This window comes from Triturus cristatus, chromosome 7 (genome assembly GCF_964204655.1).
Source record: "Triturus cristatus chromosome 7, aTriCri1.1, whole genome shotgun sequence".
In the NCBI taxonomy this organism is placed as follows: domain Eukaryota; kingdom Metazoa; phylum Chordata; class Amphibia; order Caudata; family Salamandridae; genus Triturus; species Triturus cristatus.
In genome coordinates this window covers 106,282,027-106,297,004 of record NC_140590.1, presented here as the reverse complement: position 1 = coordinate 106,297,004, position 14,978 = coordinate 106,282,027, and the positions used below count along the sequence as shown (strand labels likewise).

The 14,978-nt window shown below is 44.9% G+C and overlaps 1 protein-coding gene across 1 annotated transcript in view; it reads left to right on the top strand.

Moving 5' to 3' along the window:
* Positions 1-14,978, top strand: part of LOC146808943 (protein BTG3-like) — an 89,682-nt gene that overhangs the window by 6,490 nt on the left and 68,214 nt on the right. Inside the window, exon 2 of the mRNA XM_085614261.1 lies at positions 13,821-14,013. Coding sequence (XP_085470387.1) covers positions 13,844-14,013 — 170 coding nt within the window. The 5' untranslated portion in view covers positions 13,821-13,843. The remainder of the gene's footprint in view (positions 1-13,820; positions 14,014-14,978) is intronic.

The following is a 14,978-nucleotide window of genomic DNA, read 5'->3' as shown; positions in this document are numbered from 1 at the left end:
CCTCGCCCCTGCCTCCCGGAGCAATGTTGACTGAAGTTACTCACTCCAAAATTCGTGCAATGGTCGATAGCAGTTTCAACCAATTAAGTGAATTAAAATCCGCTCTTCCAAATTCATGGACTTTGAAGGACCCAGAAGGGGGCAGTCTGCCAGGCCTGTCCTAGAAGCAGAGTCCACACCCGTATGGCCACAGATCCTTACACTGGGCTCCTGTGGCTACACCTCACGTCTGCCTACACTCGTCCTACCTATCGGGGTTCAAGGTCTCCTGGAGGCATCCTTCAGTACTCTGCGTACTAAAGCGGGCACTCGTTTTCAGAGAATGCCTCGCCTCAGGATTCTCAAACTACATGTCCAGTTCTCCCCTTAACACTCATGAAAAAACAAAAATCGACTTTTCCCAGACGTCACTCGGAGCAGCACCAGAAGACCCTTTCATTGTGTCCTTCCATATATAAATGCAATCAGTATGGATTTCCTCACCCTCCCCAATTGCTGTGCCCCACGGGGGCCCCCTTATGTCTCGCATCTTTCTACTTGTGAGCTGCAGTGTAACGATGGTGGTCACCAACCACCACCAAAAAGTAACTGATTGTCACGATTCACTCCCTGTGCTCTCGTTCCCACCACCAGGGGGCCGAATTGTGGGGTGTTCCAGTGTTCTAATATTCCTCCAGACACTCCCCTGAATGCATATCCTGACTTCCAGGCATTTGACATCATTTAGGAATTGGCATCCATTCCCAATCCATGCCAGGTTTTGTGAAAGCCAGTCTGCTCATGCTGGGAACTCCATTACCCAGAATTCCCTGCTCACTGCTTCGTCTCCACCCCTGCAGGCCAAGGATGGCTGGAGGAATTCAGATCACCTGTGGCTGGCTGCTGCTAGCCTGCTCACATCTGATGCATGTAACTAGTGTGAGCTTTTAAGCCCCAGCTCCCTTCAGGCCAAGGTTGGTCATTGTAGCTGTTTACCAGTGAGACCGATCCTTGTTTCCAGTGCTCCCTGAGCTTTTCCAATTCCTTGTGCTTCTATTAGCACTGCCTGCAGTGCTGCCTTGTTTTCTGAGTTTATAGCTATTCCTTGTACCTGAATTAGCACTGCCTGCAGTGCTACCTTGTTTCCTGAGTTCTTGAGGTATAGTTATTCTTTGTTCCTGGGCTTCAGCTATTTCTTGTTCCTGATTTGCACTGCTTGCAGTGCTCGCCACTCCTTGTTTCCTGAGCTGTAGCTATTTCCTGTTTCCTTGAACCAGCACTGCCTGGACTCCTGAGCTATAGTAATTCACTCTCCCTGAACCAGTACTGTCTGCAGTACTACCTGGACTCCTGAGTCTTAGCTCAATTCTTGTTCCTGCCCCAGCACTGCCTTCTATGTTTTCTTGATTCCTTAACCTGCACTATTCTAGTATACCCTTGTAGCCCCCCCTTCTGTATATACTTTTCCAGCCCCTGCCTTTCTTCCCATTTCCTTGGTTCCAGTTCTAGTCTGCTGTCTTCCTAGTCTGCTGTCTTCCTAGTCTGCTGTCTTCCTAGTCTGCTGTCTTCCTAGTCTGCTGTCTTCCTAGTCTGCTGTCTTCCTAGTCTGCTGTCTTCCTAGTCTGCTGTCTTCCTAGTCTGCTGTCTTCCTAGTCTGCTGTCTTCCTAGTCTGCTGTCTTCCTAGTCTGCTGTCTTCCTAGTCTGCTGTCTTCCTAGTCTGCTGTCTTCCTAGTCTGCTGTCTTCCTAGTCTGCTGTCTTGCTTCTGTTGCCTTGTTTGTTACCTGCTTTCTGCCAAGTGTGCCCTGTGATTTCCTTCCTTTCCTGTTGAGCACTCCTCCTTGCTAGTTCCTGGTCTACTGTGCTTGTGTTTAGTTCTTCCCCTTTGCTGTTACTGCCTTGCGTGTTTCTGTTTGATCACCAGGATCCGTGGGCACAGCTGACTACCTAGGTGGTGTTTCTTGTTCACTGTGAGTATTGCCTTTGAGTTAGTTATAATATCACCATAGGTATAAGCTCCACAGACCCTGCCTTTGCATGCATATCCTATATGTGGGTATTTGCAGTCAGTATCTGTAACAGCAATTGTGGGTGAGAAACTTAGAGCTTCAGTCTTACCGTGTGGAGCTCCTGAGTGTTCTACCCCACACTCCCCTTTATTGTTTCATACACATGTCTTGCACATTCGTCCTGGGTGCAGTTATTCTGAATGCTAAATTGCCTCGTGAGTGCCCTTCCTTTGTGAGTCTTACCCATCTTGTTCACTTGTACAGGCTTCCCCTTTGGATCCCCTTTTCTCCTTTGACTCTCTGTATGATCCTGGGCAGCGCTGTACTCCTCTTTCTGTGTACGTTTTCTACCCAGTTCCTAGTCCTTACCCAGGTCCCTGACTGTGTTCCCCACATAGTCCCGGACAGTCCCTGACACTGATCAAGTAATTAAAAAAAAAAAAAAAAACCTCAACATAATGACGACATAAATAAAAAACCTATGTCCCACTTTAAATTGCCCATCTATTGAAAGATCACTACACATCTCAGAACCCTAGCTGACGTCATGAAACAAGCAGCGTTCTAGAATCCTAATTGGTGGAGGTGGTTCGCATGCAGGACAGGGTGAAGAGGCCTGTGTTTTTCCCCTTCAGTGCTTGGCCTCTTTAGTGGGTGTATTTGGCAGTCAAAGTGAAAACGTGACATACAATATATGTATAACTACTGTGTTATCCCTGTGCACTCTAGACGATTAGACAAAGTTCAAAGAATTTATGTTGGTGCTCCTTGTGTCACGCGGAGTACTCCCGTGTCTTTAAAAGAATTATTCGTGTGTAGTGAGAAGAATCACCTTCTCGCAAGACAAGGGCACTCAATAAACCATGAAACTGATAAAGTTTCTTCAACAATTTATTTACTTCATAGATTGAGTTTCGACAAATTCATCCGATTGAGTCTCTCGTTGAAATATCATTTCCAAATGTAATCATACATAACAAAGAATTGTTCTTCTTGAGCACATTAGACATCCACCCAATGCATTTCGGGTCAATAATCTGACCCTTCTTCAGGGGTCTACAAATGAAATGAAACAGGACCATTAAGTTCACTATCCCAAACAAATGAAACAACTCTGGACAGTTAAATCAATGCATAAAAAATCACGTGTACAGACCAAAATACATAAACTGGAGAGCAGAAAATGAACGGAAGTGAACAATACATGCGGGAAATAAATGTGTAATTGAAAAAATAATAACGAATCCTGTACTAAGGAGAGATGCAGATAACCCAGGTCCAAAATTCAGTAAAAAAGAAACGCGCCAGCGTAAAACAAGTGAAAGAAAGTACCAAAAGGTCCCTTTAAAACCCGGAAAGAGCGTATTTAACATGAACTTACTGGAAACCAAACGGTTTTCACATGTCTAAGGCTCTGTGGACGGCGTGAAAGTTCAACGTCGAACTTGATGACAAATCTAAATCACCCTGTGATAGGTTAATATATATAAGCTAAAGTGACGTGATGTGGGAATGGACAGTATAAGCCAATCGGTTACGTCTTAACGTAATCACAACGAATGGGCATCAAGCTGACAGAAATGTAGACGCAAACGGCCAATGAAGCGTCCAGACAAGTAGAAACCCCAAAGAAAAGACCAACATTTCAATAAAGTTAATGAAGAAAGAAAAAGGTTTGAGAAAGGAAAATGTACATAGAAGTGGAAAATAATAAGTGAAAAATATAGACAAAATCTGTATATGTTAATAAACCTCATCATCCCGTAACATAATTCATGAATTATAAACAGTGAATTGCGGGACCAGATAACACTATTTACCAATGTAACTGTAATCAGCAGGCTAGAGAAAACAAGCATATTCTATGCGGTCATTCAACCCAATGGGATGGGAACAATTTAGCTTTTTAATCCAAAAATATTCAGTCCTTAGTCTTTGTTTTACAGGATCCATGTCTCGACGTTGTGTGATCTTTTCAAGTATTGTAAAACGCAGTTGAGAAATTTGGTGACCAGCTTCAATCCAATGTGATGCCACAGATGATTTTAAATTATTTGTTCTGATGTTACTCTTGTGTTCTGAGATACGAATTTTTACTTTCCTCTCAGTTTGACCTACGTATATTTTTCCGCAGGGGCATTTAATGGCATATATACAATTAGTTGTATCGCAAGTGCTTGTGTGATGTAAAGCTATGGAGTGACCTTTTGTAGGGTGATTGAATTTGTTGCCGATCATTACATTACCACAGTGGGTGCAGTTTTGACATTGAAGCATACCTCGCCATGGTTTAGTCAATTTCTTGGGTGTATTCAAGATTTCTTTAATGTTTTTAGAACGTTGAAAAGCGAATGTGATTTTATTGTCAAAAAGATCGACAAGATCTGGTTCCATGGAGATGATTCGCCAATGTCTGTTTATAATTTTCTTGATTTGTGATGATTCAGGGGAATATTTCAACACACATAGTTTTATTTTTGTCTTTTTTATCTGTGGTTTTTTCTTGAAGAAGGTTAACTCTAGGTACCAATGATACCTTATCTGCAGATGTTTTCAACACACTTTCTGGGTAGCCCCTTTGTCGATACTTAATCAATTGTTGTTCAATAATATGTGGAACGAAGGCATTATCATGTACAAACGGTACATTGACGATTTATTCTTAATTTGGAAAGGATCACGCTCACAACTTGAGGAGAATATTTCGACATTGAACTCACACAATGACCGGATAAAATTCACCTACCACATAGATGAAAAAAGCATTACATTTTTGGACGTCATTGTCAAGCTTGATCACAACCAAATTTCGACTCAGCTACACATTAAAAAGACTGACAGAAACTCCAGTTTACTTTTTCAGAGTTTCCATCCTGAAACGTTAAAAAAACATTTACCAACTTCGCAACTTATCAGAATAAAACGTATTGTATCCAACAATGAAGATTTAACTAAGTCTATTCAACAACAATTGATGAAGTATCGACAAAGGGGATACCCAGAAAGTGTGTTGAAAACATCTGCAGATAAGGTATCATTGGTACCTAGAGTTAACCTTCTTCAAGAAAAAAGCACAGATAAAAAAGACAAAAATAAAACTGTATGTGTGTTGAAATATTCCACTGAATCATCACAAATCAAGAAAATTATAAACAGACATTGGCGAATCATCTCCATGGAACCAGATCTTGTCGATCTTTTTGACAATAAAATCACATTCGCTTTTCAACGTTCTAAAAACATTAAAGAAATCTTGAATACACCCAAGAAATTGACTAAACCATGGCGAGGTATGCTTCAATGTCAAAACTGCACCCACTGTGGTAATGTAATGATCGGCAACAAATTCAATCACCCTACAAAAGGTTACTCCATAGCTTTACATCACACAAGCACTTGCGATACAACTAATTGTATATATGCCATTAAATGCCCCTGCGGAAAAATATACATAGGTCAAACTGAGAGGAAAGTAAAAATTCGTATCTCAGAACACAAGAGTAACATCAGAACAAATAATTTAAAATCATCTGTGGCATCACATTGGATTGAAGCTGGTCACCAAATTTCTCAACTGCGTTTTACAATACTTGAAAAGATCACACAACGTCGAGACATGGATCCTGTAAAACAAAGACTAAGGACTGAATATTTTTGGATTAAAAAGCTAAATTGTTCCCATCCCATTGGGTTGAATGACCGCATAGAATATGCTTGTTTTCTCTAGCCTGCTGATTACAGTTACATTGGTAAATCGTGTTATCCGGTCCCGCAATTCACTGTTTATAATTCATGAATTATGTTACGGGATGATGTTTATTAACATATTCAGATTTTGTCTATATTTTTCACTTATTATTTTCCACTTCTATGTACATTTTCCTTTCTCAAACCTTTTTCTTTCTTCATTAACTTTATTGAAATGTTGGTCTTTTCTTTGGGGTTTCTACTTGTCTGGCCGCTTCATTGGCCGTTTGCGTCTACATTTCTGTCAGCTTGATGCCCATTCGTTGTGATTACGTTAAGACGTAACCGATTGGCTTATACTGTCCATTCCCACATCACGTCACTTTAGCTTATATATATTAACCTATCACAGGGTGATTTAGATTTGTCATCAAGTTCGACGTTGAACTTTCACGCCGTCCACAGAGCCTTAGACATGTGAAAACCGTTTGGTTTCCAGTAAGTTCATGTTAAATACGCTCTTTCCGGGTTTTAAAGGAACCTTTTGGTACTTTCTTTCACTTGTTTTACGCTGGCGCGTTTCTTTCTTTTTTACTGAATTTTGGACCTGGGTTATCTGCATCTCTCCTTAGTACACGCTTCGTTATTATTTTTTCAATTACACATTTATTTCCCGCATGTAGTATTCACTTCCGTTCATTTTCTGCTCTCCAGTTTATGTATTTTGGTCTGTACACGTGATTTTTTTATGCATTGATTTAACTGTCCAGAGTTGTTTCATTTGTTTGGGATAGTGAACTTAATGGTCCTGTTTCATTTCATTTGTAGACCCCTGAAGAAGGGTCAGATTATTGACCCGAAATGCATTGGGTGGATGTCTAATGTGCTCAAGAAGAACAATTCTTTGTTGTGTATGATTACATTTGGAAATGATATTTCAACGAGAGACTCAATCGGATGAATTTGTCGAAACTCAATCTATGAAGTAAATAAATTGTTGAAGAAACTTTATCAGTTTCATGGTTTATTGAGTGCCCTTGTCTTGCGAGAAGGTGATTCTTCTCACTACACACGAATACAATACATGTATACCATATACTGTGTAAGCCAGAAGTTCATGCCCATCTAATTGTCAATGTAGACGACTGAACGTGAGGCAGTACAAGAGCTAATGTAATGAAACACAAGCCATATTTGTGATTATAAAAGACAGACTTGAGGCAGGAGTGCAGCTATCCTTACAGGGCCGTCTCATGTTTTGATTGAGGACTCTGAAGTCTTATGAATTAAACCTCACTCCTAGAAATGACCCAGGACTCTAGAAGTGGTTTTTATTCTAATTCACGTGCTCCTTGTCATTTTAGTCTTTTACATCACAGCTTGTTAATTTTTTTCTAAACTTTCTTACGATTCCGGTCATAGGAATTGTTTATCTGAAGCTTTCTCTTTCCATACCCAGCATTCAATCCAAGATTCAACCACCGGCCTGGGAAACCTTTTCCACAGATCCATTCTATTATGAAAAAGGTATTTGCATGATATTTGCATGATGGCCTTTCTCCTAAACGAAGTTTTTTCAGCTGGACTTAGACTGTGTAGGAAGCTGTCTCTCTGTACGGTGCACTAAAACGAAGTAGACTGGGCAGAGAAGGAGAGGTGTGGTGCAGCGGCCAGAGCAGCTGGCTCCGGAGCTCAGTTTGTTCCCTGGCACCAATGGCAACCTAGCTCAGCACCAAGTGACTCTGGGCAGTAGCTCACTTATCTCCCTGACAGCCACTGTCACCTTAACCTTAAGGCGTGATATGTTTGTGCTTAACAAATATGGATTATAGTGTGTCACCATCTGGTTTACAGAGGCTAAAGTAGATAATTTACGCTCTCTTGAGTGTGGGCAAGCAGTTAGGCTTATCGTAGGGTAGTGCTAAGCTTTTGTTGTACTCGGATGCAATACAGAAGACACAGTAGAAGAATAAATCCGAGACCAATTTAGAAAAATATCTTTTGTATATACATTTCAAACTCGAACTTCATTTCAAGTTAAGTACAGCTTTCAATAAAAAATTTGCACAGGTAAGTAATGCATTTAAACCTATGCGCTTTTACACACAATGCAATCCTATGGGAGTTAGTCAAAGATTCATAAAGGTAGGTAGTGGTTTTAGAGGTTCACCTTCTGGGGTTGTAATAGTGGGCCAAGGTTAAAAAAAAAAACAACGCCCAGCAGTTCTTTGGGAAACGCCCGGGTTCTACCGGGAGAAGAGTGCTGGTGAGGCTGGTAGCTGGTGCTGCGGAGAATGGGGCCACCTGAAGAGGCTGCACAGGGGGACTTGTGGGCAAGTCCAAGGCCTCTCAAAGGGGGGCTCAGGTTGCAAGGGGTCTTGGAGCACAGGTGCACAGCTGGTTCATCTGGACCTGGGCCAGGTGGCTCAAGTGCAGAGTGGTTAGGTCGCCTGGGTGTGCAGAGGTACACCTCACGGTCAGGAACAAAACACTGGCAGGGGCAAAATCAAAGCACCTGGAACACTCTCGAAGTGGGTCTCAGCGATGCTGATGTCCCTTGACTGCTGCTTCATCTTGGTGCAGTGAGGATCCGGGCTGAACCCTCAGTTTGTGTTTAGTGTAGGGCATCCAGTAACCTGGGAATTGGTACCGCACGGCTCCAGTTAGTCTTAATGTCTCCACACTCAGTGGGGAGACAGATCTGACCTTCCATAGCCTAAGTGCCTTCTCCTGATCATCTGCAGTGTCAGTCGGTCTGGGGAGCTAGAAGGTGGTGGACCGAACTCTGCTCACAGGTGCCTGCAGACTGCAGGGGCTTAGCTCCTTTACTCCAAGGAAAAAGTTTGGTCTTGGTTGTAGTGCTGGCAGGCTACCAAGGCTTTGGTAGTTCTCCAGCTTGAAGGATGAGTCACTCGGTCACGATTGTCGAGAGCCGAGGACGGCAGGGTTTCATGCCAAAGTCTAAAGTTCTGCTACAGTTCTCGCCAGACAGTGATTCTTCTTCGTCCTTCTGTTGATATATAGAATCAGTGCTTGGGTTCCGGGGTGCCACTGAAGTACTTTAGGGGCATTTATGGGGAGTGACAGGTAGTGGCCAATTAGGATGTGTACACCTTATGTGACCACTTCTGGTGGCAAGTGGGCATAACCCTAATCTTAGAAGGCCAATTCCTGCCAAAACCAATATGGAGGAATCTGAAAAGTGGGGTCCACATCAGTTGGTCTGCCCTAGGGGGGTGTTGGGTGAATGTGGGAGGATGTCCTAATCTAATCCTCCCACCTATCTTGCTGCTAATAAGTGGTGTCTGGACAGAAGGTGGGCACCTCCAAGATCTGGAGAGGCCCAGGGTCTCATATGAAAGGCAGCAGGGCCTTTGAAGCTTCCTGCCCTGGAAAGTCCATCCTGCTTGGAGGAGGTGTGAACATCTCTGCCCAGAGCAGGCTTTGTTCCTGACCCTCGGGAGCTGAGGCTCTCACCTCAGGAGGTCAGAATCTTGTCTATGGTTGCTGACTTGTCACGACTAGTCAATCAACACACAAGTAGTCTTTAGGTTTTCAGGGGGGACCTTTAGGGTGCCCTGTGTGAATGCATTTATCCAGTACTGGAGCGGTGGGTTTATTAAGACGAGGTGTTTGGTACCAAATACCTTTGGTCTACAGTGAAACCATCATGTGACTGAGCAACTCATGATGGTGAGTGTCCAGCCCATGGACTAGTTATGGCTTTCTTTTGCACTGGCATTATCAAATGGTGAACTTTGATATCACCGGGACATTCCCACTCACAAATATGAACTCACATGGGTGTAGTGCACCCTGTCTTTGGGCTGTAAGGCCTGCTGTAGGGGTGTCTTAACTATGCCACATGCAGTTCTGATGGACGTGGAACACAGGGATTCCTGCCATGTTGACTCTTCAGTTTTTACTGCACGAGACACACAGGCTGCGATGGCAGTTTGCATGAGCTTGGTGAGGGACTCCTCAGGGTGGCACAATTCGTGCTGTAGGGACCCTCTTTAGGTCCAATGCCCTAGGCACCAGGGGTACAACTTACTAGGAACTTTGGAGACAAAAGGGGTGCCAATTGTGGAACATTTGTACAGTTTAGGGAAAGAACACACGTTCTTGAGACCTGGTTAGCAGTAACCCAGCACACTTTCAGTCAAAATTGCACCAGATTCCAGGCAAAAAGTAGGGGGTAACCATTTCAAGAGGCACTTTCCTACAGACTGATATTCTTCATTTTGGAATGTCGCCATGATGATGGAATGAGGTTGGTGGGAGAGACCAATGTCCTCAGCAGGCAGTTGACCCCCCCCCCCTTACTTATGCCAGACCCTGCAAGCCTGGAGGTGACCTCTTGGGGGGGGGGGGGGAGGGAGGGGTTTGTCGGCTACAGCCACTGCTAAGCCGGCAAGTGACCCCCACTACTTGTACCAGACACTGAAAGCCTGGATATTACCTCTCGGGGGGGGGGGGGGGGGAGGGGTTGTGGGCAAGAACCACTGTCCTCTGCTGCCAAGTGACTCCCAGGAATTGTGCGACCTTGCATGCCTGGAGATGATCCCTCAGGGGGTTGTAGGCTAGAACCACTCATCAGCTGACAAGTGACCCCCCTCCCCCCATGTTATTGTGCGAGACCCAGCAAGACTGGAGATAATCTCTCGGACGCTTTGTGAGCTTCCTGAATTATGTTCTAGAAACATCTTGATATGGGGGTTGAAGTTGGGAATCAACACAACAATGAGAACAGGTCTAATGCTTAGTTATGACAAGTTCCAAGCACTCCTTTTATTGTTGCTATAATGCTCATTCTGTGGGTAGTTTGACTAAAGCACTTCTCTTGAAACAGAGGTTGCACACTTCTAGGGTACCGTTCACACTCCTGTGGAGCTCATTAGTGGTTCATACTATATTTCTTACCATGCTAGGATCTGTTAATGGTGCAGCTTTTACTTTATGAAGATAAAATAAAGGCAAAGATTCTAGTTTGTAGAATCAAGAGAATTTCAGGTGTGGAACATGGCAACCAGAGCTGGCCGTGAATAACAGTGGAGACCGCATTACTCTGGGCATTACTGGACTCTTCTACTGCAGCACCTTGGCATCAAAGGCTCCTTCAGCCCACTCACAAGCCGTCGACTCGGGTAAGGGCCACGGATGCCTCTGCACTTTCAGGGCTTAGGGCACTTCTTCCTGGGTAGAATGTTACCAGCCCAGAAGCAGGGGCTCCCTGACACCTCTGCCATAGCTGAAGGGATCCCCAAAATTATTATTCCTGCCAGTCGGCAAAAAAGATAATGTTCGGGCCTTGATCATGCCAAGGCTTGACTACTGCACACAGGCAGGCTCAAGAGACTCCAGAATGCTGCTGCGTGGCTCATACTAAACCTGCCTAAAGCAGGCATCGATTGGGACAGTGTTTAAGTTCCTCCATTGGCTTTTGGTGAAGCGGAGATCATCATTCAAGGCCTTGTGGTGTTACAAAGCATTCACTAACAAAGGTCCACGGTACCTTCAATCATATATCAGCCTTTATGTACTGTTGAATCAGAGATCGGCAGGGGATATGCTGGTGATGGTTCCCAGAGTCAAGATGTGTATAGGTTGGAGCTAATTTAGCTATTTAGCTCTAAAGTTGTGGAATGCTCTGCCCCTAGCAGTTCTGCTGACCCAGTCAGAATGTTTGTTTAGGAAGCAACTCAAAACTGCGTTTTTCAGCTCAGGATGCTGTGGGCTCTAATATATCCTTTCCAGCTTTAAAACCCCGCTACAGCGTTAAAGGCCTTTGCTGAAGGTGAGGGCTTTAACAAGGAAGCGGGCCTTTAATGGCCAGTATAGCCCAGCTATGGAGGGCTATAAGGCTATTTATTAAACATTCCACCACTAGAGGGCAAAATGTTTTAACAAATGTTCACGAGTCTGAGGGGATTTAAATCCCGCTCGGTCTCCATGAGGCCTTTGTTCACAGTAACACTTGTGAGCCACAAACATTGGAATTTTGGAGCGCCGGGCTTTTACCAGCCATTAGAAGCCCAGATCACTTCATGGTCTTCAGTGGAGCTCCCAATGTTCTAATCAACTGTATTTAGGTCTGTGGACACCTGTACCTAGCACTGGGACACCTCATATGAGGTAACTATGCACTCTAGAAATCGTAATACTATCAATATACCTAGCGGCAGGTGCCTCAAGCAGTGCCGGCCACGGCTAGACTATTGTCGCTCTTGTCCTATTGACGTTGACCCAGGTGGACTTTGCGCTTTGGTACTGATGAGATGTTAAGGCTGAGGAGATGCCCACCCAGTAAGTGTTATGCTGATCTTCTAAGGCCCACCAGCTGCCCTTTTCTACAGATCTACCAGCTTAAGGTTGGTTGACCACTGCACCCATCTGACCCTGGTTTCCGGAGTAGTCACTTTTTTAGTTGGACTGGCTCCTTTGCCAGGCATTTGGTGGTGTAGTTGATCTTGGTTTGCCTGATCTTATTGCTGGAATAATCATGGTTTGCTTCCCTGGCCTGGCTCACGAAGACCAGATTCATTTGGTGTCTTGGCATAAGTTATTTGTCTGTATCCTATCCTTTGGTTTGGCCTCACAGTAGGCTTGAGGGAAGCCTGCACACTATGGGACTTAACAAGAGGGCCCAACATCTCTCACCACAGCTCTCTGCATCTGAAAGAAGTAGCATGAGACTCCAGTGTCTTTGTTGCTCTGAAATAACATTGCCTTTTGACTCCGTTCCGATGGGACAACTTTTCAAGGTCGCCTTTAAGTCACTGTTGGCTCTACTGAGAGATGCTGCTTGTCGGCCAGTCTGTTGCGAGAGGTAGGTAACCACCTTGGGTTTTTCTTGGGTTTAGTATGGGATCATGGCTTCTTATTTTGTTGTACCTTTCTCCCATCTTTGTAACAACTCACTGGTGGCTGGGGTAGTCAAGTGTCTCTGGCTAGGCTCCCAGTTAGCTCAAGCTCTTAGTGGCTGGGCAGCTCCAGGGGCTACTGCTATCAAGTTGGAAGTATACCCCAGGCCTTAGTCAAACACGCTCTCCATGTCATATGACCCTGTAATGCTGGGAGAGACCTCCTGAAAGAGGGGTCTTAGAGGAGTATGTGGGACCCTCCTGGGAGGATGGGAGGCTGCTTGAGTTCTCACCTTGCATCTGGGAGAGGGGCTCTAGACGAGTAGGTGGGACTTTCCTGAGAGGATGGGAGGTTTCTTGTGCTTGGACCTTGTATGGAACCCTGGGAGAGGGGCCCTAGATGAGGTGGGACCTTTCCTGGGAGGAAAGGAGGCTGTTTGTTTTAGGACCTTCTATGGAATTCTGGGAGAGGGGTCGTACAAGAGTAGGTGGGACCCTTCCTGGGACGTTGCTTGTGTTCAGACCTTGCATGGAACCGTCCGCAGGTGAGAGGTGTTGTACTGTGCTGAGCGTGCCATGCTTGAGGTCAGAAGAGCTGTTTTGTGATGCATCAGGTGGCCATGCTTTCAAATCCATAGCTGCTTCTGTTTTGGATACCTGTCCAAGGAGATCATTTGGTGTAAATTGGTGCATCATTTCTTGATCTAGCAGTTTTTTGGTGGGGGAGGGGGCTGAAGTAAGAGTTTAGAATGCCTATAATTATTTGGCTAATGAAAGCCCAAACCCATGTAAGTACCCTCTGGATGACCTGGAGCTGAATTCTGCTCAGAGGTCTTGGATCAGCAGGAAAGCTTCCAGCACCCTTCTTTGACTCCCACTTGAGTGTTTGCTCCTGGATTGCCTAGTTCTTTTAAAGGACCATTCTCAATAGAATCAGCTAAAAAATCCTTGTCTTTTGAGTTGGCTGGAAATGCTGTGGGAGTGCAGTTTGGCTTGGTGGGCCCTGCTGTGCTCTTTGGTTGTCTGTCAGTTCTATTTACACCTTCTCCTTTGGGTAGGCTGATCCTGCCTCTCCTCGCTTGAGGTGGTTGATCCTGCTAATTAAGTCTTGCTGGCACTTGCTTGACCAGCTCATGAAGACTAGTACTTTGGGATGGCTGACCATGCTAGTGGAAGCCTTTTCATTTGGGTTTCTCCATTACCGTATCCTTCATGCTGTGCTGTTTTTTTGTTTTTTGTTCATCTTAACCTATGATTTGAGCAGTCTTACTTTGTTTCAACAGCCTCTGCTGGACCTCCTGCCAAGATGAGAGCTGAAATTGATGCCGGTGTGAGCCTTATTCTGAAGTTGCTTAATCGGAGAAAGTTTCACCCTCGGAGAGTGGAAAGGTTTGGTGAGGTACTTACCTCACTGCTGCTTCTGAAGTATGAAGGCCACTGGTACCCTGATGCCCCCATGCGGGGCCAGGCCTACAGGTGAGGGACAGGATTCACCAATGTTGCATTGTAGAGTCTATAGTTGTGATGAGGGAGAATTGTGTAACTTTAGAGCAGCTGTGCCTTGTCACTCCAGTCTGAGACCAGCCCACAGGGAAGTACCTCCTGTCGCCCAGGGGCTGGAGCACTGTCTTATCTCTGCCCCACCTGGTTTGGTTTTGATCTTCTCAGATATTCATAAGGTCTCCTAGCACCTGAATGTCCTCTCTGAATATAGCATCACCTGACCCATCCTCTTAGATCTGGCTACCAACTTGTTGACTCTGAAGGTCCTCAAAAATGCCAGGCTAAGTGCAGCAGTGAAAAGGCTGGGCTTGTAGGTAGAATATGTAGCCCTGTCCATATCTATATTTCCCTGTAATATGTGGATTTCAATGAGCAACCTGGTGTCTAGTACCCATGTCTCTGCTCTAACCCATCCTTTAAGTGCCACCCTCATGGAGAACACCTTGGCAGGTCCTGTTGCCCTGGGTTTGATGTGGTGGCTCACTGCTAAGTGTCCTGTGATCCAGGAGTGGCTCTTGCCATGATCCTTGGCCCATAGAACAAAATGTTGCTCCTTGTGCTCCAGTGTATCTCATGCCCCTTACAGCTTGCAGAAAGTGGAGACGCAGGTCTTGCACCGCCTCCTGGTCCCTTTCTGAGACAGTTTGCCCTTTTCCACTAAACATTGGTCCACTGCAGTAAGTACCAGATATGTGCAGGGAAAGGAGTCATCTCTGCTCTTGCTCACAGCCCAAGCCTCTTGGAAATGGAGTCACTGAAAACGAGTGTCAGCTGCCACTTTCTTAACCCCTTGAATGTGCCGAGCCCGAAACTACATTGGTATGCAGGCAAGCATTCACTAGTTCCCTCAGTAGGCAGAGTACCAGTGGACATTTTGTGGATTACGCATTTATGGCTTGCACCACTGCCATGTTATCCGACCAAAACAAAACCCTTTT